We start from the raw sequence: 22,744 nt of genomic DNA on the forward strand, positions 1-22,744 counted from the left end.
CACACAGGTTCAGAAGGACGCGCGTGCGCTGAGAGGCAGAGCCTTTATGGCAGTCAGAAGGGTGTCAGCTGATCTACCCGATCAGCTGACAATTCTATCAGGTTTCATTGGTCCAGCACTTAGGGGAGGCGCTGGAGAGCGCTTGTGTATATATACTGGGTGCTGGTCATTTCTCTGGTGTCTGGTGTTGCGATCACTACGTGGTAGCACTCAGACCTTGTCAGTATCTGTGATATCTGTGTTATTATTTAGACCAGTTCCTGGGTGTTGATGACCAGGGACCTCACACCTCAGACTAGGAATTAGCTTTACCATCTAGTTATACTCAGACCAGTTCCAGGGTGTTGATGATCAAGGAGCTCACACCCAAGACTAGGCATTGTTGATTATTTGCTATGACCTTCTGCTTTCCTGACTACTCTTCTGATCTCTGATTAGGTACTTCGCTATATCTGATACTCTGTTGCCAAACTCTGCTTGTCTTAGGATTCCACATCTGTCTCCTGCCTCTGTCCCTGATCTGTCTGTCTGAGGCCGACCCGGCTTGCCCGACCTTGAGAGCTATCTCCTCAGTCAAGAGATAGCTCACAGACCTGTGGATGACATCCTTCCTTGGTGTCACTCACACTCTGTCCTTTCTCCTCCTAGCTTGACCCCTCCCTCGGGAGAGTCTCAGGCTTGCGGAAGAAACGTGTTACTGTGCAGTACTCCTTACTGCTGTGCACCTGCTCCTCAGGTGCAGTCCTCAAAGTATTTCTGTTGAACCAAACACTCTTATTACCCAGGTGTCCAGAGGTTAGAGATATATCTGATTATCGGTGATACTGCAGATCATCAATAATCGGGTATATATCTGTATTCTTGGTGATACTGCAGATCACCGGTAATCAGACCCTCTCTGTGTTACACCGATCGTTACAGAACGCCAGACCCAAAAAATGCAAATGGATGCACACACCGACCTTCTGGGCGCACTTACCACTTCGGTGGATACCATCAACCAAGTGCTGGGTAATCACCGGGCGCTAATTGACGCTTTGTCCGGGTCTTTACAAACCCTCCAGACGGCTGTGGATGAAGTGCGATCTCCTCCTAGCACAGACATACGAATGCCTGTACCTGAAACATTTTCTGGTCACAGATCTGATTTCCGAAATTTTAGGAGTAGAGTGTTATCATACTTTGAGTTGAAACCTAGATCTTCAGGAACTATGGCCCAAAGGGTCACATTTATTAAGACTTTGTTATCAGGCGATTCTCAGACCTGGGCGTACAGTCTACCCGCTGGAGACTTAGCCCTAACCTCTGTAGATGAATTTTTTAAAGCCATGGCAATAATTTACGACGATACAGACATTACCTCAACTTATGAGCGGAAGCTCAAGTTGTTACGTCAAGGCAAGAGTCCGGTCGAGGAGTATGCTGCTGAATTCAGAAGGTGGTCAGTATCAGCCAGGTGGGGCACCTTTGCCCTGTTAGATTGTTTCTTATCAGGGTTGTCAGATGAAATCTCTGATCTTATGTTAAGTCAGCTTGAACCTAAGACCATTGATGAGGCCATTTCATCGGCCATCAGGATCGACCGTAGGCTACGCTATCAGAGACAGACCCAGGGTAGAAACCATGTAAGGATGGTGTCCTACGCTGCACCTCCCGTGACTCCACCTCCTCCTGTTTCACCTCCACCCGAACCAATGCAGATTGGTCGGCCAAAGTTGTCTCAAGTGGAGCGGAGACGCAGGATTTCAGAGCAGTTATGTCTTTATTGTGCAGAGGGGGGTCATAGAGTACAGAATTGCCCTAAGAAATTGGGAAACGCTACTGCCTAGGAGTAGTTGGGGGTAAGACCCTAGGCGTACAACGTTTACCCCTAGATGATAAAAGGTTGCTTCTTCCTTGTACGATTACATGGGAAGATAAATCTGAAGCACGGAGCCTCAGAGGAAGCTCATTGGAGCGAAACGGTCGTCAGGCGGGCCGCTGCCACCCCCACATTGCCCCACAGCCAGGACTCTAACAGGGTATGTCAGCAACGTTTACCTTTCAATGAAATAACTTGAATGTTTATGGAAGAGGCTTTAACTGACTGAATAAAAAGCCTTGGAGCAGTGAAAGATTGCTTTTCTTCTTTGTTATCAGCCATAAATCTGAAGTCACTGAGGCCTTCGTTGATTCGGGCTCAGCGGCTAATTTTATGGATTATGAATTTGCTAAGAAATTGGGTATTCCGCTCACCCCGGTAACACCACCTATCCAAGTTACGGCAGTGGATGATTCCCCCCTGCAACGTAACCATCCTCTGTCTCAGACACCAGAGGTGGGAGTCACTATAGGGGTGCTACATAGGGAGAAGTTGTATTTTTTTGTGTTACACATGACAACCTCCACTATCATCCTTGGCATACCTTGGTTACACCTTTACTCCCCTCAGATCAATTGGGCCACTGGTCAGCTAACAAGCTGGTCAGCCCATTGCTTTCATCATTGTTTAGTGAGGGTGACCTTGGGTCAGACCAGGATTTATGTGGAGGGAGTACCGGAACAATATTCTGAATTTTCAGATGTGTTTTGTCCCAAAGCTGCAGAGAAACTACCTCCACATCGCCCTTTCGATTGCCCCATCGATCTCCGATCTGGTTGTATGCCCCCTAGAGGTCATATCTACAATTTGTCTGGGCCAGAAAAATGGCCATGCGAGAGTACATCCGTGAAAACTTAGCTAAGGGTTTAATTCGCCCTTCCCGGTCGCCTGCCGGAGCAGGTTACTTTTTTGTAAAGAAAAAAGACGGAGGCCTTCGGCCATGCATTGATTACCGGGGCCTGAATAAAACCACAGTAAAAAATTGCTATCCATTGTCTTTGATAGACGATTTATTTACTCAGGTCACCAATACTAAGATTTTCTTGAAATTGGATTTGCGGGGTGCATACAACCTGGTGCGGATCAGAAAGGGTGATGAGTGGAAGACGGCCTTTAACACACCCGATGGGCATTACGAGTACCTGGTGATGCCCTTCGGGTTGTGTAACGCCCCGGCCGTCTTTCAGGAACTCACTAATGAAGTATTCAGGGAGGTGTTGGGTAAATTTGTTCTGGTATATCTGGATGATATACTAATCTTCTCAGATAACCTCTCTGAGCACAGGGCTCATGTCAAATTTGTGCTGCACAAGTTAAGACAGAACATGCTTTATGCTAAATTGGAGAAATCCATTTTTGAGGTAACATCTGTCACTTTTCTGGGGTACATAATTTCCACCTCGGGCCTTTCTATGGATCCTGCCAAAGTCTCTGCTGTCCTGGAATGGCCTCAGCCAGTGGGACTAAAATCTCTCCAGAGATTTTTAGGATTCGCTAATTACTATAGATGGTTCATAAAGGGGTACTCCACAGTCATAGCACCCCTCACCAGTCTCACAAAGAAAGGGGCAGATACCAACCACTGGTCACCCAAAGCTCTGGCTGCTTTCTCCACTTTGAAAAAATTGTTTTGCTCTGCACCCATTTTGAGACACGTCGACACCTCCTATCCCTTTATTGTGGAGGTGGACGCCTCGGAGGTCGGGGTAGGGGCTGTGCTGTCTCAGCGTTCTGGGTTGCAGGGAAGATTACAACCGTGTGCCTATTTCTCTCGTAGGTTTTCACCAGCAGAGAAAAACTACGATATAGGCAACAGGGAGCTCCTAGCCATTAAATTGGCCTTCGAAGAATAGCGTCATTGGCTAGAAGGAGCAGAACATACGATTACCATTTACACTGATCACAAAAATTAGGAATACATTGAGGGGGCTAAGAGATTGAGTCCCCGTCAGGCTCGGTGGTCACTGTTTTTCTCGAGATTCAGATTTGTAATTACGTACACTCCGGGTAGTAAAAACATTAAAGCGGATGCTTTGTCCAGATGCTTTGAGCCAGAGACAGCACAGCCCTCAGACCCAGAGACTATTATCCCACAGAGAGTAGTGTTGGCAGCCACAGAGACCTGGAAAAACTGGGTGGAGACTTTAAGTCCCTTCCAGCAGGATGTCCCTGAAGGAAAGCCTGAAAGGGTGATGTTTGTACCACTGCCATTTTGTCTCCAGATATTGCAGATGTTCCACTCCCACAAAAATGCTGGACATCCTGGGGCCACCAGAACACAGGACCTTGTTGCTAGGTGTGCTTGGTGGCCTTCATTGGCAACTGACTGCAAGGAGTATGTTAGAGAGTGTGCAGTATGTGCAAAAATCAAACCCTCCCGTCTGGCACCTGTGGGAACGTTGCAGCCTTTGCCCACCCCGAATGAACCATGGACCCATTTGTCCATGGATTTTGTGGGTGAGCTTCCGAGGTCTGAGGGCATGTCGGTCATTTGGGTGGTAGTCGACCATTTCAGTAAAATGGCCCATTTTGTGCCCCTGAAAGGACTCCCCTCGGCCCAGGAGTTGGCCGATCTTTTCATCATCCACATTTTCCGGCTACATGGCATTCCGGAAAACGTTGTGTCAGATCGGGGAGTCCAATTTGTTTCTAAATTTTGGAGAGCATTTTGTCATCAAATGGGCATGGAACTGTCATTTTCGTCGGGCTACCACCCACAGACCAATGGTCAGACTGAGAGAATTAATCAGTCATTGGAACAGTTTCTAAGGTGTTATGTTGCGGATGCGCAAAATGATTGGGTCAAGTTCTTGCCGTTTGCAGAATTTGCGCACAATAATTTGAAAAGCTCTTCCTCTGGATTTTCTCCGTTTCAGGTGGTAACTGGAAAGTTGTCTAAGTTCTCCCCACTGCCAGTAGCTTCCACTCCGTTTCCAGCTTTGGAGGCTTGGCAAAAGTCATTTAAGAACATTTGGGGGATCGTGAAAAATAATTTGGAGAAGGCTTTTCAAAGTCAGAAAGGTCAAGCTGACAAGAAGCGCTCCTTAGGGTTGAAGTTCCGGCCAGGAGACTTGGTCTGGGTGTCCACGCGTCATTTGACCCTGAAACAGCCCTCGCCCAAGTTAGGACCCAGATTTGTGCGCCCTTTTCCAGTGACCAGGAAGATCAACAATGTTACTTATGCCATTGATCTCCTTGCCAGCATGCGTGGTGTAAGATCCTTTCATGTGTCCCTGCTTAAGCCAGCAGTTCATGTAGGTTCCACTCCTCCTCCTCCTGTGATGGTAGATGACCAACCTGAGTACCAAGTAGAAAAGATTTTAGACTCACGTGTTGTACAGAACTCAGTGCAGTATCTAGTTCACTGGAAAGGGTATGGTATTGAGGAGAGAACATGGGTACCTGAGTGTCGCATGCATGCGGATAAATTAAGGAGGGAGTTCCACGCTTTATATCCTGAGAAACCGGGTAGGAGCTGTCCGGAGTCCACTCCTCAGGGGGGGGGGTACTGTGAGAAAACGCGGAAAAGCCGCCGCGAGTACTCAGAGTAAGGCGGCTGATTCCGTGTTCAACATGGCAGCTTGCGCACATGGGCCTGCATCCACCAGCCTGACGGAGCGCGGAGAAACTGCCGCATGCCCAGTGAACAAGGCAGTGGATTCCGCGTCCGACGCGGCGGTTTGCACGCATGGGTTTACCACTAGCAGTATGACTGAACGCGGGGTAACCGCCGCATGCTCTGACAGCGGTGCGGCTGGCCCCGCGTTCAAACCAACAGATGCATTACAACACATGTCTGGTGTGGCTGGGACTGATAGTCCACACAGGTTCAGAAGGACGCGCGCGTGCGCTGAGAGGCAGAGCCTTTATGGCAGTCAGAAGGGTGTCAGCTGATCTAGCCGATCAGCTGACAATTCTATCAGGTTTCATTGGTCCAGCACTTAGGGGAGGCGCTGGAGAGCGCTTGTGTATATATACTGGGTGCTGGTCATTTCTCTGGTGTCTGGCATTGCGATCACTACGTGGTAGCACTCAGACCTTGTCAGTATCTGTGATATTATCTGTGTTATTATCTAGACCAGTTCCTGGGTGTTGATGATCAAGGACCTCACACCTCAGTCTAGGGAAAACTGTATATTATCTGTGATATTATTTAGACCAGTTCCTGGGTGTTGATGACCAGGGACCTCACACCTCAGAATAGGAATTAGCTTTACCATCTAGTTATACTCAGACTAGTTCCAGGGTGTTGATGATCAAGGAGCTCACACCCAAGACTAGGCATTGTTGATTATTTGTTATGACCTTCTGCTTTCCTGACTACTCTTCTGATCTCTGATTAGGTACATCGCTATATCTGATACTCTGTTGCCAAACTCTGCTTGTCTTAGGATTCCGCATCTGTCTCCTGCCTCTGTCCCTGATCTGTCTGTCTGTTGCCGACCCGGCTTGCCTGACGTCGAGAGCTATCTCCTCAGTCAAGAGATAGCTCACAGACCTGTGGGTGTCACTCACACTCTGTCCTTCCTCCTCCTAGCTTGACCCCTCCCTCGGGAGAGTCTCAGGCTTGTGGAAGGAACGTGTTACTGTGCAGTACTCCTTACTGCTGTGCACCTGCTCCTCAGGTGCAGTCCTCAAAGTATTTCTGTTGCACCAAACACTCTTATTACCCAGGTGTCCAGAGGTTAGAGATATATCTGATTATCGGTGATACTGCAGATCATCAATAATCGGGTATATATCTGTATTCTCGGTGATACTGCAGATCACCGGTAATCAGACCCTCTCTGTGTTACACCGATCGTTACACCTTCTCTAATTGCTGCAGCCACACGAGTGAGTGAAATGGCTGATGCTGCCTGCCTTTTTTAAAGGGGGGAGGGGGGACTCCAGGAGGGAGTGTAGCCTGATTGGCTACCCTGTGTCTGCTGACTGTAAAGTAGAGGGTCAAAGTTGACCCTAATGATGTAGTATAGGGGACAGGTTGAACTTGCATATAGTTCACGGTTCACCGAGAACGCGAACCAGTGATATTCGCTTGTTCGCGTTCGAATGCGAAACGTTCGGGCCATCTCTACACATGTGGTATCCCCGTACTCAAGAGAAGTAATGTAATGTGGTTTGGCATGTATTTTTACACATACCCATGTTGGGTAGGAGAAATATCTCTGTAAATGGACAATTTAGTGTAAAAAAAAAAAAAAAAGTTGTCCTTTACAAAGATATTTCAACCACCCAGCATGGGTATGTGTAAAAAGACATTCCAAAACACATTATACTACTTTGTGTGACACTTTTTTTGCTGCCTAGCTGTGCAAAGGGGCCCAAAGTCCAATGACCACCTTTAGGCTTTACAGGGGTGCTCACAATTTACACCCCCCCCCCAAAATGCCAGGGCAGTACACATACCCCACAAGTGACCCAATTTTGGAAAATAGACACCCCAAGGTATTCCACGAGGGGCATGGTGAGTCCGTAGTAGATTTTAAATCTTTTTGTCACAAGTTAGTAGAAATGGAAACACTTTTTTTTTCATTTTCTGCTAACTTGTGACAAAGAATAAAATCTTTTATGAACTCACCATGCCCCTGAGCAAATAACTTAGGGTGTCTTCCTTCCAAAATGGGGTAATTTGGGGGGTATTTATACTATCCTGGCATTCTAGCACCTCAAGAAACATGATAGGTGCTCAGAAAAGCCAGAGCTGCTACAAACTGCGCAAATTCACTTTTTTGTAACATAGTTTGTAAATGCTATAACTTTTACCCAAACCAATAAATATACACTTATTAGATTTTTTTATCAAAGACATGTAGCACAATAAATTTGGACAAAAACTTGAATAGAAATTTTACTTTATTTTTTTTTCGACAAAATTCATGTCTTTTTTGATGAATATAGTAAAAACGAAACATCACAGCAGCAATCAAATAGCACCAAAAGAAAGCTGTATTAGTGACAAGAAAAGGAGGTAAAATTTGTTTGGGAGGTAAGTTGTATGACCGAGCAATAAACCGTTATAGCTGCAGTGGTCTGAATTGTAAAAAATGGCCTGGTCTTGAGGGGGTTTAAGCCTGTGGTCCTTAAGTGGTTGGAACTGCTGTTATTCCTGTAGATGTTCAATGAATATTTCTGGCACCATAGCCAAAATTATTGGGATAGAAGCAGTAGGGAGCTCCAACAATATTAGTTTCCTGCAAGGCAAACAGAGACACAGTAAAATATATGTCATTCTAAGAGCAAAATTGACATACAAATAGTTAAAAAAAATACTAAAATGAATCTAATAAAGAATAACAGTGAAAAAAAAGAACTGGAAAGGATCACAGTAAGAAGAAAATGGTGAGCTTCTGAGAGGAACTGACAGCGAGGTTAGAATAGTATTTAATATTAATTTGCAGCTACATCATGTGTTTATTTTAAATAATTTTACTCGCTTCAGGTTCCCTTTAAATTGACTGGAGAACATCTAGATTTGAGCACTGCTTTTCTTTGAATTATATACCAATTATTGACAACAAGACAGTATATTCATGCCATATATGCCATGTGGTTATGGCAGAGGGATGTAAAAATGAATTTTCAGCTGTCCATGAGAACTCGTGTGCTCACAGCCACGGGGGATCAGTACAAGACTAGTCAGGAAAACCCTCACTTAAACATTGCTCTAATCATTGATTTGAAAATGACCTGTAGATGGAACAATCTAAGCGTATTAACCACTTAAGGACCACAGGCTTAAACCCCCCTTAAGACCAGGCTATTTTTGACCAATTAGGCCACTGCAGCTTTAAGGGCTCACTGCAGGGCCGCTCAACTCAGCACACAAGTGATCCCCCGCCCTATTCTCCCCACCAACCGACCTTTCTGTTGGTGGGCTAAGATCACTGCCAGGATGTTTATTTGTTTTTATATAAACATTTCTTTATTTTTTATTTAATACATTTCCCTATTTTTTTTCTCCCTCCCTCCTCCTGCCAGCCAATCAGCATAACCGTCTGTCAGAGGCTTCAGCCTTTGACAGCGGGTCACTTATCTGCCACTCAGGGGGACAGACGTGTCACATGGCTCTGCAGCTCTGTACATAGTAAATAGACGGCGGTTTCGCCATCTAACAGTCTTCTAGCAACGATCACCACTGAGAGACTGATGGCGGAGCAGAGCTCAGTCATTCAAGTGGAGGTGCGTGCATTGGTGCGCGCAATCTTGTGCTTAACACATCCCCAGGACCGCACGCTGATCAGCGTTAGGCGGTCCTGGGGCTGCCGACACATTGACGCCAACCAATTGGCATAGAGCAGTCATTTAAAGGTTAAAAGCTCTCACTGAAGTCACCTACAATCTCCCAACTGCACATTAAATAACTTTTCTATTAACCACCACTGTGTTTCAATATAAACCAGATGAGGACTGGAATTTTGTATCAGCTCATAGCAGACAATGAAAAAAAAAAGTAAATGTTTTTTGGATAACTCATAATGTCAAAAATAGAAGTTTTAAGATGTTTATGATGATGTTGTAGTAAAGGTCTTCTTTATTCTTGTCATGCCTTTGTTGTAAAGTTATATATAAACCATAAAAACAAAAAGTGGGGTGAAAAAAAAAACTATGAAAAAAGAAAGAGGAGTAGGAAATTTCCAAATGACAAAGAAGTAAAAATCTGGCAGAGCATCTCATGTTTTGGATGTATTTTACTTCAAATTATAAACAATTATTATTATTTATATTTAAAGTGTACCAGAGCTGTAAAATGACAAAGTTTTATACAAACCCGGGGCTTCCTCCATCCCCATCAGTTCCAATCGCTCCCACGTCACCGTCTTACGCTGCCTGCAGGTTCGGGAACCGGGTCCCCGCACTTCCGTCAGTCCGGGCAAGTCTGGCATAAGAGAAGTGCGTAGCTGCTGGAGAGATACGCAGAGTGCACTTCTTCTGCGTAGCTGGCCGCGACTGACGGGACCCAGTTCCCGAAGCTGCGGGCAGCGGAGGACAGCGGCGCGGGATCGATCAGAGCTGATGAGGCTGGAGGAAGCCCCAGGTATGTATAAAATCTTTGTCAATTTACAGCTCTGAGTCCCTTACTAATTATTTTGGAAATGTAATATTTGACCAGCCTTTTTATTTAATGATAAAACACTCCTTACCTTCCATGTGCATCCACGACGTTCGCATGCTTCTTTATTAGCACCTTCTTCAGGGTGACAATCAATTCTGGGATTTTCATTGAAATGTAAAGAATACGATTCTCCAAATGTAAGGTTAAGGCCGGTTATATGACCAACCTGCAATGAACACACAAACATAATTTATGACTATTGTAAACTAGTGCTTTTGTGATTAATTTGCATGTCCAGTGAATCTGTTGTAATTCTCTACTGTTGCAATACATTCAGAAGTCTGTACAATACTAAACATGTAAAACATACTATATATCATGACAGTGATAATGGTGACCCTTCATAGAAAAAGACCATTAGAGAAGATAACTGATCCAACAAACTTGAACAGGATTGATTTAAACTGTAGCAAGACGAATATGGAGGCTGCCATATTTATTTCCATTGAGACAATACCAGTTGTCTGGATGTCCTGCTGATACTCTGCCTCACCTTTAGCCATAGACCCTGAACAAGCATGCAGCAAATCAGGCGTTTCTGACAATTTTGTCAGACCTGACTAGATTAGCAACATGCTTTGTTCTGGTCTTATTCAGACAGTACAGCAGTCAAACAGACAAGCAGGGCTGCCAGGTAACTGGTATTGTTTAAAAGGAAATACATATGGCGTCCTCCATTCTCTTCACACCTTAGTTGTCCTATAACTTGCCATTAGAAAACAAACGTTTTCAATCCATTCTTCTGCCACATCAGAACATAGTGAGATTGATAAATGGTTCAAATATCAGAGTTGGGTACTTATCCATTAGCCGGGCGCATCCGCTAATTCCATTCATACTTACTTCACGAAACAAAGGTGTGAATGTAACCGCCGCAGGTGGCGCTAATTGCATTCCTAGTTAACGTAACAATAGTGTGTTAATGTAAACAAATAAATTGTGTTTTAAGTGGCCATAAACTGTGAGTTAATGGAATTAAAATAAGCCGGCGGCAATGTAACAGATGAAGCCGCCAGCTTCGTCTGTTGCTCTTCTCCCCCTTTGCCCTCTCTCTTTCTGCCCTTCTCTCCTATAGAACACTCCCACTCGGGGGGGACACGTGTGTCCCCCCACAGTTGTTCGTCGCAAGCAAACAACCAGGATTCCCTGCCGCAACGAATGACTCTTGGGGGACACGCATGTCCCCGCCGGCTGCCAGCATTGTATAGAAGAGAGAGGGCAAAGGGGGAGAAGAACAGCTTCATCTGTTACGTTGCCGCCGGCTTTATTTTAATTCCATTAACTCAGTTTACGGCCACTTAAAACACAATTTATTTGTTTACATTAACACACTATTGTTACGTTAACTAGGAATGCAATTAGCGCCACCTTCGGCGGTTACATTCACACTTTTGTTACGTGAAGTAAGTATGAATGGAATTAGCAACAACAGCGCCACCTGCCGGATGCTCCCGGCTAACGGATAAGTACCCAGAGTTGTTTTTTTATCTATTGAAGTTTCACCCATTTACAGCACAGCAAAACATACTGTATCTTTAATAAATGGAAGACAGCCTGGGTTTATGAAAAGAAACATTCAGTGCTGGTAGTGCACATGACTGCAGTAACACAAATGACATTGTACTAACCTTTCAGCAACTACATCTTGTTTTAATATAAGCCAGGTGATGTTTTTTTTCCGTTTGTTTTTTTTTCAAACTCAGCATACATATTTGTACTGTACCCAACTAGACTAACTGCGCTTCACCGAAGCCCTCTTGTTTTGGGTTTGTTTTGCATCATCGTTTGATAATTTATTAATTCTTGATTGTATGTATATATATAAAAAGAAAAAAACAAAACAGCAAAAGACAAAAAGAGACCAAGGGTCTGAGTGGTCCCTGTCTCTGAATTGATATTACACATTTTAAATTATGTGCTCAAAGTTTCATTCAATCTCCTAAACTTGCACACTAACCATTCCTTACTTACATCCATTCCCTTCCTTTCCGTACATTCTCTCTCACCCTATCTCCGCCCAATCAACCATGTATCCAGTCCCATCAGATCCAACAACATCAAAGACACAACCACATCAGAGCCAACCGGCCAGGTGATGGTTATGAGCTCATTTTAAGCTACTAGCAGACCCATTAGTCCTGTCTTGCTGAGTCCCATATGTTGTCCAATTTCCTAAACTGGTCTCTAGCTTTAGTGCAGTAACCCCATTGTAATAAAGCTTTCTAATTTTATATCTACATGACTTTGATATTAAAGTGGGATGAAACTCCATATTACCGTAACTAAAAAAATAAATTAAATATCACCCAATGAACAATTATTTATTTAGCCTACCTATCCTGTTGTTTTTAGCGTTCACGGTCAGATTTAGGAGAAATGTGACATGTAAAAAAGAAAATAATATTTTATTTTCTTAAACCAGCTCAATGTTAATTTTCACTCCCTTCTGCCACAGCTTACTGCCCCTCACACAGTAAACATCACTTAGAAAACAGGCTTACATCAATGTGTAAACTCTTTAAACGGTTAAGCGGGGTTCAATTGTTTTCTTCTGCTTCTTAAGCAAAGGCGTCCAGACCAGATAAAAGTAAAAAGAAAACAAGGACATATAGGGACCTCTTTTAGAAAAAAGGTGGTTTACATATATTTTGGAGTACTATTTTTTGGCAATATTTTATTTTTGGATGTTACAACCCCTTTTAAAATGACCCAGCTAGCATAACTTCCAAAATAATAAATATTAGGGATTTTTAAAACTTGTGACCCAGTTAACCAGATGACCATAATCTTATTAATAGCTTTGAGCTTACATATTATTAAACTGACTTCACAGACAAATTGTCTTTGAAGGCCTTTGCAAATTTTTTGATGACAAACAAATCCTGTTTTGTCTTAATATTTATCTTGAGGGCTAATAGATAAGAAGGTGATTTGTTTTCATCTGTATGAAACATCTATATCTATTTTAGTTCAAATTGTAAGGCTGGCCCCACAGCTGTGGTCAAAAAAAGGTAATTATATTTTCATAATTATACATTTATTCAGTGTTATTCTCAAGTCACTTTTTGCACAAATTCTCCAAAATGAATCCAAATGTATCCCCATTGTGCATGTGCACAATCAGATGCATACATGTAACTAGCTCTGCAGGAATCACTAATGACAAACAGGTCAATTTTTTTAAAATAAATGGGACAACAAAAGTCATGACGAAGCAGTGTTATCCTTTGTGATACAATTGCATTCATTGGAATTATGTGTGAATGTGCACATTCTTCTATTTATTTCTATGGACGAAGCAGATATTAGATTCTCTGATAGTTAACCATAATAAAAAAAAAATAGGGATCATTTAAAATAAATTCAGAGGGGCAAATAAATTCTTAATTTTTTTCAGATAGATTTTTATTTGCCAAACTAAATATACATGATTCATTAGTTTGGGGTTTGTATTTTCTTTATGTTAAAAAATGTGAATTCAGGTATAGAGATACAAATACAAAGGAAATAGATAGTCTATTTAATGAAAGCCAACAAGTCCTACATATTGCTTTAGTTAGTGCCCTGTGAAAAAGTATGTTCAGGCTGTGCACAAATCTTCATGCAGCAATGCAAAGATAAATATTACACCTTTTCTTTGTAAAACAAAGCAGATCATGTCCTCTTTATATAGCAGGATATGACCCCTGCACACGGTATCCTATTTTTCTATCTTTTTTTTAGATAGCATATGTAAAATTGTACATCAGCCAAATATGCCTCTTGGTAAAGCAGGTCATTTTTTTTTCAAAGTTAATCATTATGGATTAGCTACTTTAGTTAGATCTTTGCAGCACTTCTTTCTTTTTTTTTTTTTTTTAGAAATAGTAAGTGCTCAATAAAGTCCTCTTGGCGACAACATGTATGTACTAGAAGAGAATACATTTTCTGTCCAATGCAATTTTATTATTTAGTAAACATCATGTATTATAAATTGCTTCAGATGCAGAAATCTGCTAGCAGGCCATATAAAAAGATTAACTAGACATATTCAATTGTAGATAGTCTTTAATAATCATTATATCTACCTTGGTAGTTGAATCATATAGCACTTGATGAAGGGAATCTTCCATAATGCCATTTTTTCTCACAATGAGGTCCTCAATAGGTTTTAACAAGCCCAATAATTTAATTTCATCAAATTTCAGATTATTAGGATCAGTATAGTTCTTATGAGTTACTTGGAGGGTTATGGAATTCTACAATGAAAAAATAATATATATATAATTCATAATCAAATACTTATGCAAAAACTTACAAAAAAAGTTCTTATTTTTAAGGTGATGTATCTATAAAAAAAAAAAGATAAATTATTCTTAAGATAATATAAATCATCCAAATGTATTAACATAATTGTACACAACATCAAGAGACAGAGCAATGTCAGCTGCTTTCTATCCAAATTTGGCTGTGGAATTATACACACATCTTACTAAACTGAATTATAAATTACTTGGCAATGACACATATCCCACCTCTGATTTCCCCTCTACTCCTTTAGATTGTAAGCTCACAAGAACAGGGCTCTCTCATTCTTCCATGTCTTGGAATTTGCTATACATTTTGTTTATAAATAAACCAATGGGGAGCCTTGGAGCCAAATTCAAAGATGCTTTAATTCTGATATACTTAGTATAGCAGAGCTGTCAGCAGTGTTTCGGTGGTGTGTGCCAGCGGCCAGCGGAGATCTTCAATCAAGTTGTTACAGAAGGTCCCAAGATAGAGGATATTGTCGATGGACCTTTTTCCGAGGATATTGGCATGGAAACATTATTTTAAAGGTGCAGGTAAGTATGTCTGGTTAATTAATATTAATAAAATACTTTTTTCGTGGTTGCATTTTTATTTCAATTAACCCTTTGTGGAAATGGGTAAGGGGTACTTTGTACCCCTATACTAATTTCTCCAAGGAGGGAAGGCATCTGGGATCCCCTTGTTAAAGGGGTCTCCCAGATGCCCACATGATGCTCCCCCAGGGAGTAGTCGCCCCCACTTCCACCTGGGGCATCGGAGGTGGGGAAGAGCCCCTTGTCCATTGGATTGGACAAGGGCTCCGGGGGGAGGGGAAGGATTGGCCACCCCTCTCCCCTGGAGCTCCCCCATACCATGGACCATGTGGGCTGGTATTGCTCAGGGAGTGAAACCCCAGTTGGCCAGGGCTCCACATTCTGGGTTTCCAAGCCTGCATGGGGACAAGGGGTTAAATATGCTCGGTAGGGGGAACCCCATGTAATTTCTTTTTTAATTTCCCACCCTCTGAACATAAAAAAGTAAAAAAATAGGAAAATATGCCAGGGATCTTTATACAGCCATATTGCGGCTGTATAGCAATCCCTGGCCAAACATTGTGGCTCCAGAGGGGTTTTGAGGAGGTCCGTACATAGGAAATTCATTGCTCTTTCTTTTGATATATGTAAATTTACACTACAATTAGGTTCACTATATTAACTGTCATTTGAATTTATTTTTTTCTGCTTTGAAACTTTAAAGTCAATTTTCTCAAAAACTGTAAGGTCTTTAAAAAAAAAAAAAATGTTAACCTTGTTCCCACTGTTCTTCTTAACATAACCTGCAAATTTGGTGTTTCTACCATGTAAGGGGGCTTTGCTATTAACCGTTAAAGTCGGCGGGTTTTTAATCATGAAAACTGACTCGTGATCCCGGGTAACTTGTTATCACGACCCGGGTAACGAGTGCGATCGCGAGTGCATTCGTGATCGGCATTCATGATCGAGAGCTGATCACTAGTGCCGAACATGAACTCGTAATCACAGAAAACAGGTCGTGATCATGAGTTACTCATGATCACGACCTTGTGATGAGTATCACTAATACAAACATAGATATATGAGCAGCTCAACACTCCCTAGAATCAAGACATCCAGCAACACAAGTACAAGTACACCATTTTTTTTGTGTAGTTTGAGAATAAAGCTAATACGAGTAAACACAAAAACAAGTAGCACAAGGAAGGTGGGCCCCTGCCTTTGCAAGCTTACAACTGTTATTGATAGCATTGTGCTTCACACAAATGCCCCGTCTCATGGCTGATGAGAGTGAGGCAAAAAGTTCCAGAATAGACTGAAGATTCCAGATAATACCAACACACACTAAAATATAGAACACAGATACTTGTTATACAGGTGGTGTTCTCGACCAAACTCACTCAATTTTTCATAGAGAAAGTAAGGGATTTCTGCAAACAATAGGCTAAGCAGACTTGCATTAACTTAAAAAAAAAAAGTTTTTTAGTGTAAATTCAGAAGTAGTCAGCCTCACACACTGATCTAATGTTCTAACTCAGACCTAGGTAGCGACAATGAAAAGCAAAGTGCAGTTTCCCCAATGCTCATAGTTAAAGTGTACCAGAGTTCATATAAATAAAAAGATTTATACATACCTGGGGCTTCCTCTAGCCCCTTACGCTCCGATCGCTCCCACACCGCCGTCCTCAGTCTTCTGCAGCATTGGTACTGGGTCCCTGTACTTCTGTCAGTCTGAGCCAGTCTGGCGTAAGAGAACTGCCCCCTCTACGTATCTCTGCTGGAGAGATATGTAAAGAGCGCACTTCTCCTGCGTGGACTGGAGCCGACTTGACAGAAGTGCGGGTACCGGCACTGCAGAAGGCTGAGAATGGCTGCGTTTGAGCGATCGGAGCTTAAGGGGCTGGAGGAAGCCCCAGGTATGTATAAATCTTTTTATTTATATGAACTCTGGTACACTTTAACTATGAGCATTAGGGAAACTGCACTTTGCTTTTCATTGTCACTACCTAGGTCTGAGTTAGAACATTAGATCAGTGTGTGAGGCTGACTACTTCTGAATTTTCACTGAAAAACTTTTTTAAAAAGTTGATGCAAGTCTGCTTAGCGTACTGTTTGCAGAAATCCCTTACTTTCTCTATGAAAACTCTATTGAGTGAGTTTGGGTTGAGAACACCACCTGTATAACAAGTATCTGTGTTCTATATTTTAGTGTAAAAACTTTGTATAAATCTTTCTATTTGTACGAGCTCTGAGTCCCTTTAAGAAAGAAGGAATTAAAGCAAATCTCAATTGTTTACAAATCAAGAAAAAAATGTCTTTAGCGTGCACCTTCCGTCTAATGAAGGTAGAAGGCACTAAACGGTGGGGCGCCGTTTTGCATCTAGCTGACGTGTGGTACGCGTAACCAAGCGTCAGTTAGATGTGAAACAGCCGTCGCCCCACCGTTTAGTACCTACACCCACCTCCAACATCGCTGACCCTGCTCCTACGGACACGTAAGAGGTGTCTAACACCATAGTTTTGGGATACCAGGACTTTGAAATGCTTTGAAGTGTCCGTTGCCTGCTGCTATGAAATTTTGGCAGTCACTCTGGAATCAATAAATTAATTATACGGAAGGTGCACGCTAAAGACCTTTTTTTCTTTATTCGTAAGCATACTCGTGTACTCTTTTCCATTACTAGGGGAGCACACATCTCTGTGACAACTGCCATGGTTTAGGCAGAGCCTTGCAGGGCTGCGATTCATATTTGCGCTGTGTTGCTCACCCCACTCATGACTTCACTATTCTTTGGGAAGTGCCACACACCATTCTTTTTCTCCTTCTGGCTAACAAATCTCAATTGTTCCCAGGGTTTCAGTTTGTTATCAATACCATCCTCTAACGTCAGTCTTATAAGATAGAGACACTTTGGGATTAAAAAAAATAAATATGGTCTAATTGCTCCAATGTGCTGTAACCCTTGATTTATATGGAGTGTAATAGGTTCACTTCTAATGAAACACTCAGGGCTGGAACCCACTAGAGCGATTTTTTGAGCATTTAGGGAGCGTGAGAAATCGCTAGCAATTTCCCTAAATGCTCTGCAAATGTAAATGAATGGTGCAAATTCCACAAAAGTGATTGCGAATCTGTGATTAGCAAAATTGCAAACGCAGGTCATGCAGCATTTTGTTAGCATTTCGGCTTCAATGTAAAGTATATAATCACTGGCGTAATCGCTCATCAAAACTTGCACGGAGCGATTTTGCTAGCGTTCTAATGTACACTGTAACAAAATTAAAATAATTGAAAGGACCAATCAGACTTTAAAACGCCAATCGCTACACAACCGCTGGCAAATTGATTACACTTTCTAAAATCGCTCCTTAAAACGCTCATGAAATCGCTTACAAACTGCTCATACAAAACGCTAGCGATTGCAATTAGCAATAGCGTTTTGTAGTGGGTTCCAGGACTGAGGGTTTTCAGAACTAAATTCCAGGTGTAAGCAAAAGCCACTTGAAAGCAATTTATATATGCAAACTTTTAATATAGGTGATACATCTATTTTAGTTTATGTGACACAAGGGGCGGTGAGTGTGCCATGGCTGTCGGGAGTTGGGATTTGGGAACTGGTTATAGTAGAATATTATGCATATTATTATATAACTGTCTTTTTAACTGGGAAAGAGCTGCTTATTTTATGATGGGGTTTTCTTCTTTTTGGATAGTGCATTTGAAAACACGACTTTAAGCAGAAAGTAAACAAAGGTTTTTCCATGTATTTAAATATGTAAACTACAATTCATAGACACAAATACATGTAGAACTTTTACTTATATGTATCATGTTCTTGGTTTCATTAGTTCTGTGTCTTAAACTTTCAACAATCCTAGTTGTTAAAGGATTTACAAAAGTAATCAAGTTTGAAGTAGTCAAACTATATGCAGAGTATAGCTGTCAGTGCTCTGAGTTTTACAAAATATGTTTTGTCATCATCTTCTTGAAAACACTTATGCATCTGCCTCAGCTGGGATGTGAACTTATAGAAAGGAGAACACGTAATCCATGAGCTAATGATTGATTTCATAGTAGTAAAATGGATAATGTCATACAGTGGAGATCACTTTTTATTCTGTTTTAGTAGCTAATGTCATTTCTAAATTCATCCTAACTATCCTGTTGGAAAACAAATGTCACAGAAAAAGAAATTAGAGCAAAATTTGACAACATCTGTACGCCTTTACATATCTAAGATATTTGGTCAGGACTTATGAAGACTTGAAAGAGTACTTAAGGAATTATTGAATAATTGACAAAGGCTGTCAAAAATAGGCTTTGTCTGAATGAGCACCATTGGGGGAGTTTGAAATATGTACCTGTCCTGATGCCTACGAAACGGAGGAGATGCTCTGCCCCCTACCCAGCAGTGCAGCAGCGGCTGTGTTTCTAAAGACTGCCGAATGTCTTCGGAAACCTCTGTCTGCATGGCTGCACCCCCCCCCCCCCCTCAGATCTCAAGCCACCAATCAGGGCCTGTTCTGAATGGGAGGCATAGCGTTCACCTGCCTGAAGGGAAGACATCAGGAAAAGTAAGTATTTAACCTGAAACCCCCCTCCCCAATCCTCCATCATTCTGACAAAGCCTCTAATTACAGGCTCTGTCTTTTTGCCTTCAAGTACCCTTTAATATATTCTACACTTATAAACTCTGTCTAACAACTATACATGTAACATACTGGGAGCAAGTTAAGCATGGGTTAACATAAGTTCCTCTTTAGTAAATCACAGCTGAATCCTACTGAATCAATTTTCTTTTCTATGGTTTCTGTTTTTCTATTTATTGAAAAATAGAATATCATATACTTACAGATCTTGCCTGGAATTCATACATAACGTATACACCATCTTCAATTGAGACTGAAAAGAAAAACTTATATTATATTCAGAAATGTTGCTGCAAGTATAGCTTCCAGTATAAGGAATATAAGTGATTATTGAAAGCAGTGCTGGTCGTAATGGAAAAATCTACGCTTACGGATCATTACGCGTAATTTTACGCTATTACGCATTACGCAATTACGGTTACGGCATAGGAAATTTTCTACGGTTCATCACTGTAATTACGCGTTAACTTACGCAGTTACATGTAAGGATACCGTAATGTAGGCGCTTACACTACGATGTTACGCGTAGTGCCGTAATACCCATTAATGCGTATTTTTTGACGCATACGGATGATGTGTACTCAATAGCCGTCAATGTGACAGCTATTGCGTACACATCATTCGTATGCGTCAAAACGTACACTTATATACTGAAGGGCTGGAGAAGATACTATTGGTTGCTTAGGATGTTGACTGATTGGCTACTCTTAGAAAAGGGGAGTTTTTACATTAGTAATTACGAGTAAAATTACGCGTAAGTCTTGGTAAAATTACGCATACCTAGCAATTACTGTAGACAGCATAATTACGATACCACTTAACTGCTTACGCGTAAATAATTACGCGTAAGACCGTAAGTTACGCGTAGCGCTTACGCATAAATTTACATTGAATTACGATGCGTAATTACGCTCATGCGTAATTTCGGCCCAGCACTGATTGAAAGCTGTAAGCCACAATACCAGATGACCGTGATCTTTGTGAATAGTTCTGACTTATGAGTTAGCATATTATTAACTGGCTTCACTGACACTGACAACTTTGCTTGATCTGGAAGGGTCTTGTAAATATTTGATGGATAAACAAATAATGTGCAGTCTTAATATTTATTAAAGAGGTTGACTTATAAAGAGGCGAGCAGGCTGATCATGAGAAAAATGCACACAAGAGTGTTTGACACTTAAAAAACTATTATTTACCAGAATGGTACTTTACTAAAGAGGCAAACAGATTTCTTTACTGAAAATATACAGACGTAAAGGGAAAAAAAGTTCCATATTATCTCTACTTTTGATAGTGCCAACCCTCATAGGGACCAGAGAACAGCTCTGTTTACCACTGTTCAAATAAGGAAGAACTAACACATGACAAATTGTCCACCATTTTTTTTCAGAGTTAGGGCTTGTTCCCACTATGTTCAGCATGCGTCTTGCGAGACACAATGCCGGCACAGTTGTGACGTGTCTTGCAGCCGAATCCCTCTACCCGCGCTATGCATGGCTATGAGATTCGGACGGGTGGCGTGATCATTATGCTGCAGGGCCTCAGATTTTTTTCCCCGGCCACGAATTCGGATGCTCTGCATAGATTTCTATAGGCTGCCAAATTCCATCTGAATTCATGGCTGGGGAATCTGCTCATTTTCGCATAAATGGAAACCTAGCCCATGTGTTTGGAGTTTGCCACTTTATAGTTCTCCATAATTCTCCTAAGGCTCCATTGCCCTGCACCCACTGGTACCACTAGAGTCCACCTGTCTGGATCGGTATGTGAACATTACACTTTTTTGAATACTGCAATATGTGTGTACACCACCTCATATTTTGCACAATAAACAAGCCTATTGAGCAGTTCCGATCTCTACGCTCTCCTTTGATCCACTTTATAGTTAGTAAATCAGTTCTTTGCTTTTCAAGCTTAGAATGTTGAAGAGCAAAATGTGTCATTTTAAAAAGGGGCTTTGAATTTGAGAGCGATTTGACAGGTCGTGATTAGATTGCACCATATAGAACTGTATATTTAATATATATTCCCCACTTTGTTTTATTATGAGAACTGGCAAAGCTTTGGATTGGATCTCTTTCCAAATCACTTCAATAGTCTTTAACAAAAGGCTTATATATTTACATTTCATGTGTGTTACATAAAGGTGCTGACATGTATCACATTAAGGGCCCTTTTCCACCAGCGCGTTTGCGCTGGCTGAATCGCAAAACCGCAAACCGCTAGCGATTTTACAATCGCTACGGTTTGCTTTTTAACATAGGAATCGCGGTAGGTCATTTCCACTACCGCGATTCGCTTTTGTCGGGAACGCGAACGCGCGGCGGAGCGATAATTGCCGCGATTTTGCTATGCAGTGCATAGCATAGCAAAATCGCGGCCGCAAACGTCGGGGGAATCGCCGGTTTTGCGATTCAGCAATCGCTAGCGTTCAGCATGAACGCTAGCGATTGCAGGTGGAAAAGGGCCCTAAGTAAACACATACTTATTGTCACACTGGCTATACAAGAACTGACAAGTGGTAAACGTTTAGTAACTTGAAGGTGCTGTTAAACCCAGGATTGGTGGTTGGTGGGGACTCACCCAGTGTATGGAGCCTAAATGATTAGGAGTCTTCAAGAGAGTACCCCACACATAGGGCACGTTAGACTGCATTGTAGCCTTAAGATCACAAACTTTGCAGTGCCCCCACCAGAAAAGAAAAAAGAGTAAGGTGAACCCTCCCAGTGTGGAGAGGACAGAGCGGGCTATACAAGACTGTATTCACTGCAGGTAGGACTGGCAGGATGGACTGAGATTGTTGATTGAGCTGTTGGAGGTGCACTGACAGGTCTGACTGAGTGTAGACAGGACTGACAGGAGTTGCTGACAAGATTGACTGACTGAGGACAAGGCTAACAGGACTAACTGATATTGCTTACTAACTGCAGACAGGACTCACTGGAACTGATAGGACTGACTGAAAAGGACAGCATGTAATACAATGTTTGACCAGGGTTTAAATAACCAGTGTTGTTGGTTCACCGCCACCTACTGCAAAAGTGGATAGAGGAGCCGCATGTGTTTTCCCCAGGAGCGCTCTTATTTAGGAGGAAGGCTGGTGGTGTCCACACTGAGATGGTGGAGGAGGATTCTGTGGCACCCAAAGTAGAGCCCATTCCTGGATCGAGGTGCACATGAGTGTAACAGAGGTCTTTCCATTATGGATATCTACTATGAACCTGTTACATGCTTGTATTTATTCTTTCCAGGCCTGTCTGCTATGACTGATATGTTGGACTTTTACAATCCTTGGTTCCTCACCAAGTC

At 42.1% G+C, this 22,744-nt stretch overlaps 1 protein-coding gene across 1 annotated transcript in view; it reads right to left on the reverse strand.

Moving 5' to 3' along the window:
• Positions 1-7,801: 7,801 nt before the first annotated feature.
• SI (sucrase-isomaltase) overlaps positions 7,802-22,744 on the reverse strand; it is a 328,081-nt gene continuing 313,138 nt past the window's right edge. The window contains exons 47-50 of the mRNA XM_068280942.1: positions 19,636-19,685; positions 14,045-14,215; positions 10,006-10,143; positions 7,802-8,055 (exon numbers count right to left, since the gene is read on the reverse strand). Of these exons, the coding sequence (XP_068137043.1) occupies positions 7,981-8,055; positions 10,006-10,143; positions 14,045-14,215; positions 19,636-19,685 (434 nt within the window). The 3' untranslated portion in view covers positions 7,802-7,980. The remainder of the gene's footprint in view (positions 8,056-10,005; positions 10,144-14,044; positions 14,216-19,635; positions 19,686-22,744) is intronic.

Source organism: Hyperolius riggenbachi, chromosome 4 (assembly GCF_040937935.1).
Source record: "Hyperolius riggenbachi isolate aHypRig1 chromosome 4, aHypRig1.pri, whole genome shotgun sequence".
NCBI lineage: Eukaryota > Metazoa > Chordata > Amphibia > Anura > Hyperoliidae > Hyperolius > Hyperolius riggenbachi.